General features: G+C 37.0%; 1 protein-coding gene across 2 annotated transcripts in view; it reads left to right on the top strand.

Annotated features, from left to right (window-relative positions):
• The window catches only part of LOC121167438 (NADPH oxidase 4), a 136,182-nt gene that overhangs the window by 21,204 nt on the left and 102,650 nt on the right, over nt 1-12,328 (top strand). For both annotated transcript variants that reach the window (XM_040996831.1, XM_040996833.1), the window contains exons 3-5: nt 6,348-6,458; nt 7,083-7,167; nt 11,544-11,641. In XM_040996831.1, the coding sequence (XP_040852765.1) occupies nt 6,348-6,458; nt 7,083-7,167; nt 11,544-11,641 (294 nt within the window). The remainder of the gene's footprint in view (nt 1-6,347; nt 6,459-7,082; nt 7,168-11,543; nt 11,642-12,328) is intronic.

Raw genomic sequence — 12,328 nt, forward strand, 5'->3', positions numbered from 1 at the left:
GGTCACAAAACAAGTGTCAACAGTTCGAGAAATTGATATCCTCATAGAATTCAAGCAAATTGAATGCAATAATGCATTAAAAAAGATTACACATCATGACCAAATGGAGTATATTCTACAGATGCAGGGACATTTCAACATACACACATTGACAAATGCAGTTCATCACACTAACAGAAGGATAAACCAAAGCCATTTGATCATTTCAGTAAACACAGAAAAAGCATTTAACAAAATCCCCATTGTTTCAAGATAAAATAAAAAAATAGGTATAGAAGCAATGTACTTAAGCAAAATGAGGGCTGTGTTTGACACATTCTACATCATAGTGAAGGCAAAACAGGTGAGTCTCTCCATTTTCAACACTTTTGCAAATACAATGTTAGAAATTAAAATATTAAGATGAGAAAGAAATAAGGGATATCCAAAAGATAAAAGAAGAAATGAAATTACCTCTGTTTTCAGACAACATGAAAATCAATGAGTATTATATTAGAACTGATTAATTAAGAAATATTATAGCAGGCATCTTATGTGCAAAATCAGTAGTGTCATTTTTATATAGTATTAACCCACCAGAAAGAAACCAAGAAAGAAAACCTATGTAAAATACTCCAGAAGTAGAATATCTAGTAATATATTTTGAATTAAATTTAAGATTTAATTAAATAGAATTAAATTTGAATTAAATTTAAGATTTTGAATTTGAATTAAATTATTGTATGTTGTAGTGTAAATACAACCATAAAACACTTCCAGAGATGCAACGATACACAGTAAAGAAGCAAGGATTTTCTGGGAGGCAAAGAATCCCAAAAGGAATCCCAAAGGAAATGGATGTTTTAACTGATGTTTTTGAAGAACTTGTTGCTCTACTTCATTATAATTGTGAACAAAACTTTTATCTTAAATCCCTTGAGCTAGAATTTTCATCTATGCAAAATGTAAGGTCAAAAGAAATGAGAATTACTGTGCTTCTCCGGAGGCGTAGATAAATAATAAAATCCCATTACCCTCATTTAGAAGTAATTTTGTTTTTTGAGATAAGAAATTTATGTGCAACATTATTTAGATAGTCCTTAAGATATTGTAACTCATGAAGTAGAAATAGCCCAATGGAGCATATAGCTTACATTGTGTCATCCAATAAAAATGACTGCTTTGCTGATAAAAATGACTTAGCATGTTTTCCCTTTGGAAACAATATTCCATCTGCTGACAATAAACCCTGCATAACATGCTTGCTATCTTACCAAGGGTTAGATTGGGAATCCTAAGTGCATGAAGAAACTCAAGATGTAAAGCATGCATTTCTTAGTCAGTATCCTTAAAACAAGATTGCTTCTGCTTACTCCGGGACAAGTGTAAGGATGTGACCTCATGTTTTGTTTGCTTATGATTCACAAAAGGAATAAAAATGCTACTAGACAATAGATGAGAGCTTTGCTTAAAATTTGTTGTCAAAATGCCAAAACACCAGAAAAATTAGTTACATCAATGCTAAAGGAAATGGATTCTTTGAAAACAGGTTGCAGTATGGTTATGATTAGCTTGAAGGATGCATGGCTACTTGGGATGTTGTATTCCATGGAGACTCAGAGAATATTGTTTATTTTAAATGGATAAAATTAATTACTAATAGTTACACATTGCTACCATACTTTTTATACATGAATTTTGTTTATTTATAAACAAATTTTAATTATGCCCTTTATAATGTGATGAATATCCAAAATTGAGCCGAGAATTGGAGGTGGAGTGATCATTTATAGCTAAGTACTTTTCCTCTTCTTCACTGTGTAAGAGATGATAGTTTCTGCATTTAGGGTTCCTCATTTCTCTGCCACAATAAAAAATTAATTTGACTGATTTTTACTGTATTGCTTGTTTTTGTTAATTTTGAAGTTTTTACATCCTGAGATATTCTCATTTGTGCTTGTGTCAGAAAGTCACAAACTCATCTTGCATTTGATTTGTAAGTCCTTAGACATTTAGTTACTTACGTCTGGATAGTTTGAAGTAGACATGATTTATTTTTTTTCCATATGCAAAAATAGTATGGAAATACTTTATTGAAGAGCCTCTTTCCCCCTAATCTGGTTGACATCTTTATCATATAGTTTCATATACGTATAGTTTCATTAGGGATCCGCTATTTGTTCTATTGGCCTCATTTATCTATATTCAAAAACACAATGTAAGTTACTACTAGATCATAAAAAAGTTGTGTCCTGGCTATTCCACTTCCCATCCAGCTCCATATTTGTGCCTTGGGAAAGTAGCGGGGGATGGTCCAAAGCCTTGGGATCATGTACCTCACCTTGGAGACCCAGAAGAAGCTCCTGACTCCAGACTTCGGATCAGCCCAACCCAGTCATTGCAGCCACTTGAGCAGTGAACCAGTGGATGGAAGATCTTTCTTCTGTCTCCTTTCTGTAAATCTGACTTTTCAATAAGAATAAATAAATCTTTTAAAAAAAATATTGTGTAAAGTGGAAAGCAAATCTTTCTTTTTTATGACGTTTTAGTTCCCTTTTGCTGTTTTACATTTCTGGGAACATTTTATAATCAATTTGCCAAATTACCTGAAGAAAATTCTTGACATTTTGGTTAGAATTGCTTTATATTTCAAAATTAATTTTGAGAGATTGGCCTCATTAGAATATTAAATCTTCCTATAGGAAAAAAAAGTTATACCATATATTTGTTCAGGCCATTTCTTTATTTCTTGTTCTTGTTTTTACTTTTATATATAAATCCTATATATCTTTTGTTTGATTTAAAAATAATTTAACATCTTTGTGGCTATTATATAACAAGTCAGCTTTTTCAAATATGTTTAGCCACTGCAGTGTGTTCTCCCTAAAATTTCTATTAATTTTTATAGGGTTTTGGGATTTTCTATGAACTCTGTTTTATCTTTTTGTATTCTGTTTGGGTGAATCAGTGCTATTTCCTATTTTTTATTTTTAATTAGAATTTTCAGTAGTTTTTAAGATTAGTTTATTTTTTTAAGATTTGTTTATTTTTATTGGAAATTCAGATATACAGAGAGGGAAATCTTCTATCTGCTGATTCACTCCCCAACGGGCTGCAATGGCCAGAGCTGAGCTCGTCTGAAGCCAGCAGCCAGGAGCCTCCTCTTGGTCTCCCACGTGGGTGCAGGGTCCCGTGGGTTTGGGCCATCCTTCACTGCTTTCTCAGACTACAGCAGGAAGCTGGATGGGAAGTGGGACTGCTGGGATTAAAGCTGGTGTGCATTGGGATCCCTGTGCATCCAAGGTGAGAACTTTAGCCACTAGGCTGCCATGCTAGACCCTACTTGTTTTTCTAATATTCGATTTTAAGTTTCAAATTTAACAGTTTTTTAAAAAAAATTATTGGAGAGTAGATTTTTGTTCATATCTATGTTAATTGTGCTGTCAGAATGATCGATGTAAGAACCATACTTTAAAATATATTGATACTTGCTTTATGTCCCATTAGAGTGAGATTTTATAACTTGGTCAGGCTTATACAGATACTAAATTACTTGACTGAGTGTCTCATAAAAGACCTGTCTGGCTTTAAATTCTTTACTTTTAATGATTTGGCACCATGAATTAGAATAAATATTTATATCCCATACTGGCCTTTGGGAATAAAAGTTACATTATGAGGCATGAAGTTTCTCAGAATGACATGATGTAAGTAGAGATTTCTTTCAGTATTTTAGTTCTGTATTGCTGTTTTAACATGTTACTGCAAACATAGTGACTGAGGACAACGGTTTGGAGCATGCTTTTGGGCACACTGGATTAAGCTACCACTGGGGATACCCACACTCATATCAGAGTTCCCATTTCCCTTCTCTAAGGCTGAGTCGGCTCTGCCAAGGCACCTGAGCAGCGGCAGATAACATCCCATTGGCTAGAGATCCAGCTGCCCATATGGAAGACATGCATTCCTGGCTTCTGGTTTGACCTGGTTAATCCTGGCAGTTGCCTGCTTTGGAGGATTGACCCAGCAATGGAAGATCTCCCTCTTTCTACCCCTCTCTCGCACTATGTGTCAGTGTGTAGGTGTGAGTGTGGGTATGTAGCTGTCCATAAAAATGGCTCATTCCCCACATGCCTGCCAAAACTAGGATTGGGACAAGACAAAGCTTAGAACCAAGAACTTAGTCTGGATGTTCCATATGGGTGGTAGAGACCTACCCTTTGAGAGCTATTACGTGCTGCCTTTTCTAGGTATATACTAATTAAAAGCTGAATCAGAAATGCAGACATAGGGGCCAGTGTGGTGGTTTACCAAGCTACTCCTCCACCCATGGCAATGGCATCCTGAACAGATACCAGTTCAAATCCAGGCTGCTCAACTTCCAATCCACCTTCCTGCTAATGGTGTGGGAATGCAGTGGAGGGTGACCCAAGCCACTTATATATGAATCCACTTCCAAGGTCATTCACATTATGGAAGAATACTTTTTTTTTTTTTGCAGACAGAAAACTTAAATCTTCATTTTGTTGATGAATGGCAAACAGGGAAAAGCGGGTTAAGCATTCTCCTGCAGCACCGGTGTCCCCTAGGGGTGCTGGTTCTAGTCCTAATGCTCTACTTTCTTTTTTAACTCATATTTTTTTAAATTATATTTTGACAATCTTTGCATAGTTAATTAGGGTAAAAAGGTTCAAAGGCCATAGGAAAGTGGGTAAGACTATTATTTTCATATTGTTTCCTTCATGTTTAAAGGAGGGTATTAAGGGAGAAGGCCCACCCAATTTCCCACCCTCCCCAGGTCCTGGATGTAGGGCATGCTCCGAGGTTCTTGCTCAAGTGGTTTTGATAGTTCACCAGTTATGAATCGCTGCCAATCTTGCCACTCCAAGCACTATGAGGTCTTTGAAGAATCCACTGATTGACATAGTCCATCATAGAGTCTCCATTTGCCCCGTATTTCACTGCCAACATATAGCTGAGATGGTTGATTGACCTGTTCTGTCCTCTCTTTTCTTGGTTAGGGTTCTGAGTCCAGCATTTCGATTGGGGAGATCTCCAAAGAAACTTTGTCTGAGGTGTTCTCAGACCAGATTCTTGTATGTACTAGCAGGTACAGGGCCCGGCACAGTCCATCGCCCTGCTAACGCTCTACTTTCAATCCTTCCCCAGGCTACTGTGCCTGGGAAAGTAAAGGAAGATGGCCAAAATGCTTTGGTACTTGCCCCCATGTGAATGACCTGGAAGAAACTCATGACTTGTGGCTTTGGTATGGTGCAACTCTGGCCATTGTGGCCATTTGGGGAAGTGAACTAACAAGTGGAAGATCTTCTTTCTCCTCTCTCTCTGCAATTCTGCCTTTCAAATAAAGTAGTCTTTTTTTTTTTTAAGGGAGAATGGTGCTGATAATATCAAATATTTCTTAGAATTACAGAATTGGATTTACTATGTTGAACAAAGTGCACTAAACTGTCAATAAGAAGTGCATTGTTCATATGCTTCCATACAATTCTGAAATTTCTTAAATTAGCTGTAACCAAATGAAAAAATGGTACTGAAAGCATCAACATTCTGAAACATCCCCCAACATAAATGGGTTTTGGTGACAATCCGGGGATTATAATTAATGTATTTTATATTGCATAATAGTGAAAAGAGTAGACATCAAATATTCACCAGCAATAAGTATTTTAGGTGATAGGTATTTTACTAGACTGATGTGGTTATTCTGCAACATATACACATAATCCAATACCATATTGTACCCCCAAATGTATGCAATTTTAAAAAATTCAAATTTTTAAGATGGAAAATACTGTTAAAAGATGTGCAATTGCCAATTCTTATGATGCAAATATAGAAAACAATGGGAACACTTGTAACAGTGGAGTCTCCAAATTTTGGATCAGGAAAGAGCTTCATTGTATAGAGGCTGAGAAGGTTCCATGAAAGAATGCAAGTGAAAAAAAAAACTTTTAAAATTCGTGTAACCTTATCAGTACACAAAGGATATAACATCGCATAGTGTGAAGGTGACTAATATACTGAGACTGTCAGGTTCTCAACACCCCAAAGAATACAGTGAGGACAAAACAGGAAATTGACCTTGCACTGGAAGAATGCACTAAATGATTATAACACCAGTGGGAATGAGAGTGCTAAGCTTTATGGTGGTGTAGAGCAGACAGAAATGATTTTCTTGAGGGCCTTTAAGTGAGAAGAAATGCGTTTATTCAATACTGCTGAGAAAAGATGGCATTTGTCATAATCCTTAAGGAAGAGCAGGGTGAGATCTGCAACATGCTGATGTTAGGATGCTTACAGTTTATTTTGCTTTCTACAGTGTTTTGACTCTTGCCTTATTTGTTCAGCTAGGATTGTGTCTAAGCAGAGCCTCCGCATCTGTTCTTAACCTCAACTGCAGCCTCATCCTTTTGCCCATGTGTCGAACACTCCTGGCTTACTTTCGGGGATCCCAGAAGGTAAGAAAGAAAAATCTAGGTCACAGATTCCAGCACAAAACAATCAAGTGTTAGAATTTACCTGTTCTGCTCAGTTTTGGGGCCTGGATTTTGGCTGGAACAATTGCTTCGAAGCAGTTGTCAAGGTGAGCTTGTTGGACAGTAAGGGAAAAAAGCAGAAGTATCAACAGTGGTTTCAGCTCTGTTCCCTCATTCTGCATACCCAATTGTAAATCCTCACAGTGATTCTGCAGTCAGATGTTATTGCAGTTTTATACTTGAGAAACATGAAACATTGAGTTTGAGAAACAGCCCAAATCACAAGGTCAGTAAATGTCAGAGCTAGGAACGACATTGGTCCTTGAGTTTTTCCCCACTATGACATGCATTATTGGAACTCAACCCAACCTGAATTCCATTGGATCTTCAATTATTCCTGTGTACATTGAAGTGTGTTTATTCTTCACTAATATTAAGGGATATTAAGGCACTGTTGGGTAACACGGATATTTGAAAAGGTTTTCTTAAGCAATTATATGGATTTAAAGTAATATGCTATTATAAGCAATTATAAGGATTTCTATGATGAAAATTTTGTACATATATCTTGTTATATATTGCTTTTACCATGTTCATTTTTTTAAGGTTCCAAGCAGGAGAACCAGAAGATTGCTGGATAAAAGCAGAACATTCCATATAACTTGTGGTGTTACTATCTGCATTTTCTCAGGTTAGCCAAAAATTATGAAATATTTTGTTAGACCAACAAATTTTGCAAGTGTTAAGATGTAATTTTATCATTGTATAAATCATGGGTACCAATTTGATATTTTCTTGTTTTATGCATAAGGTTGTTCCTCTGTGAGTTTAAGGATGATTATGTGTGGGCATGGATGTGTCTTAATGAAGATTGCCTTAAGATATATACAAAATTTGCTTCCCAAGTTGCAAATTACTGTGCCCTAAAAGCACGTAATTTCATTTAGACAAAAAATGAAAGACTCTGAATAAGAGCTTTTAAGTTCTAAGATTAGTAATATGTTATGAATTTAACAGCATGAAAATCAGGATGTGAAATGATCACTTAAAGAGTATAATTCTAGCCACAGTTTTATTTAAAAAATGTTTTTTTGATGTTAACACTTGGGTGAATGAGCAAATGTCAAAATCTGTGAAATTTTATCCTATTTTGTTTCAAGTTAAAGATATGAAGTAATAATATTTATTTTTAGAAGACAAATAAATTTGTAAAAGCTATTTATTTGATGTCACTAAGAGAAAAAGATTGATGTATCTTTTATGCACTGGTTCATTCTCTAAATACCTGCAGCAGTTGGGATTGGATCATGCTGAGGCCAGGGTCCCAGAACTCAGTCTAGGTGTGCCCGTTTGGGTAACATCAGCTCAGTTACTTGAGCCATCCACTGCTGTGTCCTAGGCTGTGCATGAGCAGGAAGCTGCATTGGAAGTGGAGTTGACACTTGAACTCATGGACTCTAACATAGGATTTCATGAATTAGCTACTATGCCACATATCCTTGTTATCAAGAGACATTTTAAAGTAAATTTTTATAGTGAGCACTTTAATTATGCTTTTCAGAATTTTGACAGAGAAAGCAGTTAACGGTAATAAGTACATGGATTTTGCATGAAGATTGCCTATACCATAGAGAACATTTGATATTTGTCCTTTTGGGATGTGCTTATTTTAAACATACTGTGAAATGAAGATACATTGTGATATAAGAATGATGGACTTGTAACTGTTGTTGAAGGACTGTACCGTTGTTATAGGGAAAAATGGGAAATGGAGTGAAAAGGGTGGAAGGGGAAATCCTTGAGCCTAAGAAACCATTTCATGAAAAATAAAAATTTAAAAAATTAGAAAATTAAAAAATTAAACATTTTTAAAAATGATAAAGCCACAAATAAACCTTCTTTAAGGTTTATTAAACCTTAATTAAAAATTTAAAGAACTATATGGACTTTGGATTCAGGTTGCATAGGTTCTGTACCCAGCTTCCTTTCTGCCTCACTATGCTTTGTTGTTTCTCTGACCCTTGGTTTTATGGTTTTGTTTTGTTTCTTTAACTGTGTAACCGATTAGCAGTAGTACTTATGGTTTTAAGGTAAAAATGCATATGAATTGTTAGAGTAGAAATGGTTATATTAATTACCAGTCTGAGGGATTAATTTTCTAGTAGTAAGCACCTAATGTTTTTACCTGGTCATTATGTGATATTGCAGTTCTCATTGTTGCTTTGATATTGGGATTAATGACCATATATTGTACAGCGACTTTTTTGTTTGTTTTTAGATTTTTTTGAATGTTGGAGAGTGAGAAAGGGAGAGTGCAGACAGAGGTCAGGGTTAGGGCCGGCCAAATCCAGGAGGCAAGAGCTTCATTGAGGTCTTCCACAGGACTGACAGGCACATAAGAACCTGGGCCAGGCAGTTATTAGGGGCTAGATCAACAATGGGGCAGCTGGGACATGAGCCAGCACCTGTATGGGGTGCCAGCATGGCAGGTGGTAGCTTTACCTGCTATACCATCATATGGGCCCCATATTTTGCTGATGTAACTTGACAGTGTTTTGGTAGAGTTAATACCAAGGAATAACTTTCAACTATTTGCTGTAGTGGATAAGATGCTGCTTGGGATACTGCTATCTCCTATTAGAAGAATGTAAGGTCTGTAGGTACATAGATGCCGTTTTTGCCAGAGGTTCCTGAATTGTTTCACAATTATTTTTGGAGAAAACTATCTCCTCCATTGTGTTGTCTTTGCTCCTTTGTCACATATCAATTGATGACTGTATTAGTATGAGTCTGTTTCTGGGTTTTCTTTTGTTTAAGTGCATTTTTAATTTTTTATTGAAAAGGCAGTCACACAGACTGAAGGGGCAAGAGAGAGAGAAAGATATCTTCCATCTGCTGGTTTACTCCTCAAATGACCGCAACAGCCAGAGCTGGGTCCGTCCGAAGCAAGGAGCCAGGAGCTTCTTTGGGGCTTCCCAACTGGATGTAGAAGTACAAGGACCTGAGCCATCTTCTGCTTCCTTTATAGGCCATTAACAAGGAGCTGGACTTGAAGTGAAGTCGCTAGGGCGGGAATCAGTACCTGCATGGGATGCCAGCATTGCAGGCAGAGGCTTTGTCCATGGTGCTGGCGCCTATGGATTTTCTATTTTGCTATTTTGGTCTGTTTGGCTATTTTTTCAACATTACCATGCCATCTTTTTTACTGTACTATATAATAATTGTTGAACTTAACTGCTGTATAATGCTTTGCTTTTAATATATAATGTATTAAAAAAACAGAAAGATACAGAGATTCCCTATCCATTGGTTTACGCTGTAAATGCTCCCACCATCGGTGCTGGGCCAGCCCAAAGCTTGAAGCTATGAACTCCATTGGGTCTCCATGAGGGCTGTAGGGAACCAGCTTGAGCCAGCCATAATCTGCTGCATCCTTATTAGCATGAAACTGAAATGGAAGCAGAACCAGGACTCAGCTCAGGCAATTAAAAATGGATTTGTGTCTTAGGAAACAATTCAACCATTGTGCAGTTATCCAGCTCCATTTACTTTTATTGTGTCCCCATTTCTGCTCCAATTTGATACTTGATGGGCCTTCTAAGTCCTTTAAATTAATTCTAGAGTATTAATTATTCTAGCTCTCTCTCATTTCATTGGTCTTTGTGAATATTTCTGAACTCTTGGCCTCTTTATAGCTCATTCTCTGGTCTGAAGATTATGGAGTTTCATATACTCCAGGGCATCATTGCATGCTTTCCTATGATCCGTAATGGTTAACTAAGCAATTTCAGTTTACCTGTCTCAAGTCTCTTAGTTCTATCACCATCATTTTACAGAGAATCATAAACTGAGACTGCTGGGTACGCAGTGTGGCCAAAAACACGGGTTTTTCAGACAATCATCTGTTTTTCACAAAGCATGTAATATGCTATTATTCTACACTTTATTTCCTATAGAAGGAAGGATTGAGAAAGGAGGAGGATGTGATGGTCAGGGCACTGGTCATTGCTCTTTTTTTGTCAATACTTCTCAAGATAACATTTTTTTTCCCTGGCCATCCCAAAATGAGTCTATCTACAGATCTCTGGAAATTTTCTGAAGCTTTATGTTTTTGTTTATACACTGTATCTGTTGAATTATAGGTTCAACTATATCAACAGAGAACAATATCTGTCACTATTGGTAGGTTATTTGTTCAGTGGCGACTGTCATTTTCTTTTTTTGTTTTTTAAGATTTATCTTATTTTTATTGGAAAGGCGGATATACAGAGAGGAGAGACAGAGAGAAAGATCTTCCGTCCCATGATTCACTCCCCAAGTGAATGCAACGGCCAATGCTATGCCGATCTGAAGCCAGGAGCCTCTTCCAGGTCTCCCATGCGGGTGCAGGGTCCCAAAGCTTTGAGCTGTCCTCGACTGCTTTCCCAGGCCACAGGCGGGGAGCTGGAAGGGAAGCGGGGCTTCCGGGATTAGAACCAGTGCCCATATGGGATCCCAGGGGTGCAAGGCAAGGACCTTAACCACTGTGCCACCGCGCCGGGCCCTATCATTTTCCTGAGTTGTCCATTGAAGTAGTTCCTAACTGTTGCTATTTGGTTTAAAACTTTATGATTTAATTTGGTTGCTGATAAGTAATTTCAGCTACTTATAATACTTTCAGCTTTTATAAAGGATTTCTATAATCCTTTAGAAACAGTTTTATATTTTTAGGGCATGTGGCAGTCAGTTATAGAAGAGAGGTAACCGGTTTTGAATTGAAAGAGATGAAAGCTATGGAGCATGTAAAATACTCAAAAGCTGGCTAAGTAAATTAAAAGATGTACATATCATTAGGTACAAACATATATAAATGCATGAGAGATATATTTTCTCCCTCCTTTCAACTAACTTCATATGGTTGTTTAATTTCAACTTTTGAAAATTCTATGAGCTGTTTATAGTCAAATTCATTTCTTTTTTTATTTTTAGAACTTCACCTTTCAATGTGATTTCTTTGTCTCTTACTGACTCTATCCCATAGAGCTTATATGAAGCTCCCACTGACTTGTACCTGGTGTGATTCTGTAGGTGTGCACGTGGCTGCCCATCTGGTGAATGCCCTCAACTTCTCAGTGAACTACAATGAGGATTTCATTGAACTGAATGCAGCAAGATATCGAGATGAGGTGGGTGGTCTCTGTCTTCCCATTTTTTTTTTTTTTAACCTGTCATGGGATGACTAATGAGGGTCTGTGATTTTTACAGAAAATTTGCACCTCGCTGCTCCTTTGAATGCTTTTAAAATGCAGTTGTCAAGTTGAATTTTGTTCCTTTTCAATAGAAAATATAGGTAATTGCTATTTCCTGGTCCTTGCAACTAAAAATGGGAGTTTGCAAACTGTCTTTTTTTTTTTTTTATATTTGGTCATGCTCAGGTGGTTGCCACTCAGGCCTGCCTTCTGACTCCCCACAGCTCTGGTATAATTTCTGTCATTCAGTTGAAAGTGTCAATAGTGTTATTACAGGGTAAAAATACTTTCATAACTTGAATACTGTTCTTGGGGGGAAAATGCAGGAAAGAAGGCTTATGATTTGTTGATCCCATATGATCAATTTGACTTAAATAATATTAGTGAGTTTTTATGATTTTGATCTGCTTATTCACCTTGAAATGGGTGATCTTGAGCTAAGTTCTGTAGCAGGTACTATCTGATGTAGGGATGCTTTTCTCCATGTGAAACTGCTCATCAGATGACCTTGTTGTGCACTTCCTGCTGCACATCTCTGGCACCATCTTGATTAGTTCTGTGTAGCTCAGTTCTTCCTGCTGCCTTTTCTTCACAATGTCACAGCTGCAAAACTAGGATATCCCA

This window comes from Ochotona curzoniae, unplaced genomic scaffold (genome assembly GCF_017591425.1).
Source record: "Ochotona curzoniae isolate NIBS_2020 unplaced genomic scaffold, NIBS_Ocur_1.0 patch366, whole genome shotgun sequence".
Classification (NCBI taxonomy): Eukaryota; Metazoa; Chordata; class Mammalia; order Lagomorpha; family Ochotonidae; genus Ochotona; species Ochotona curzoniae.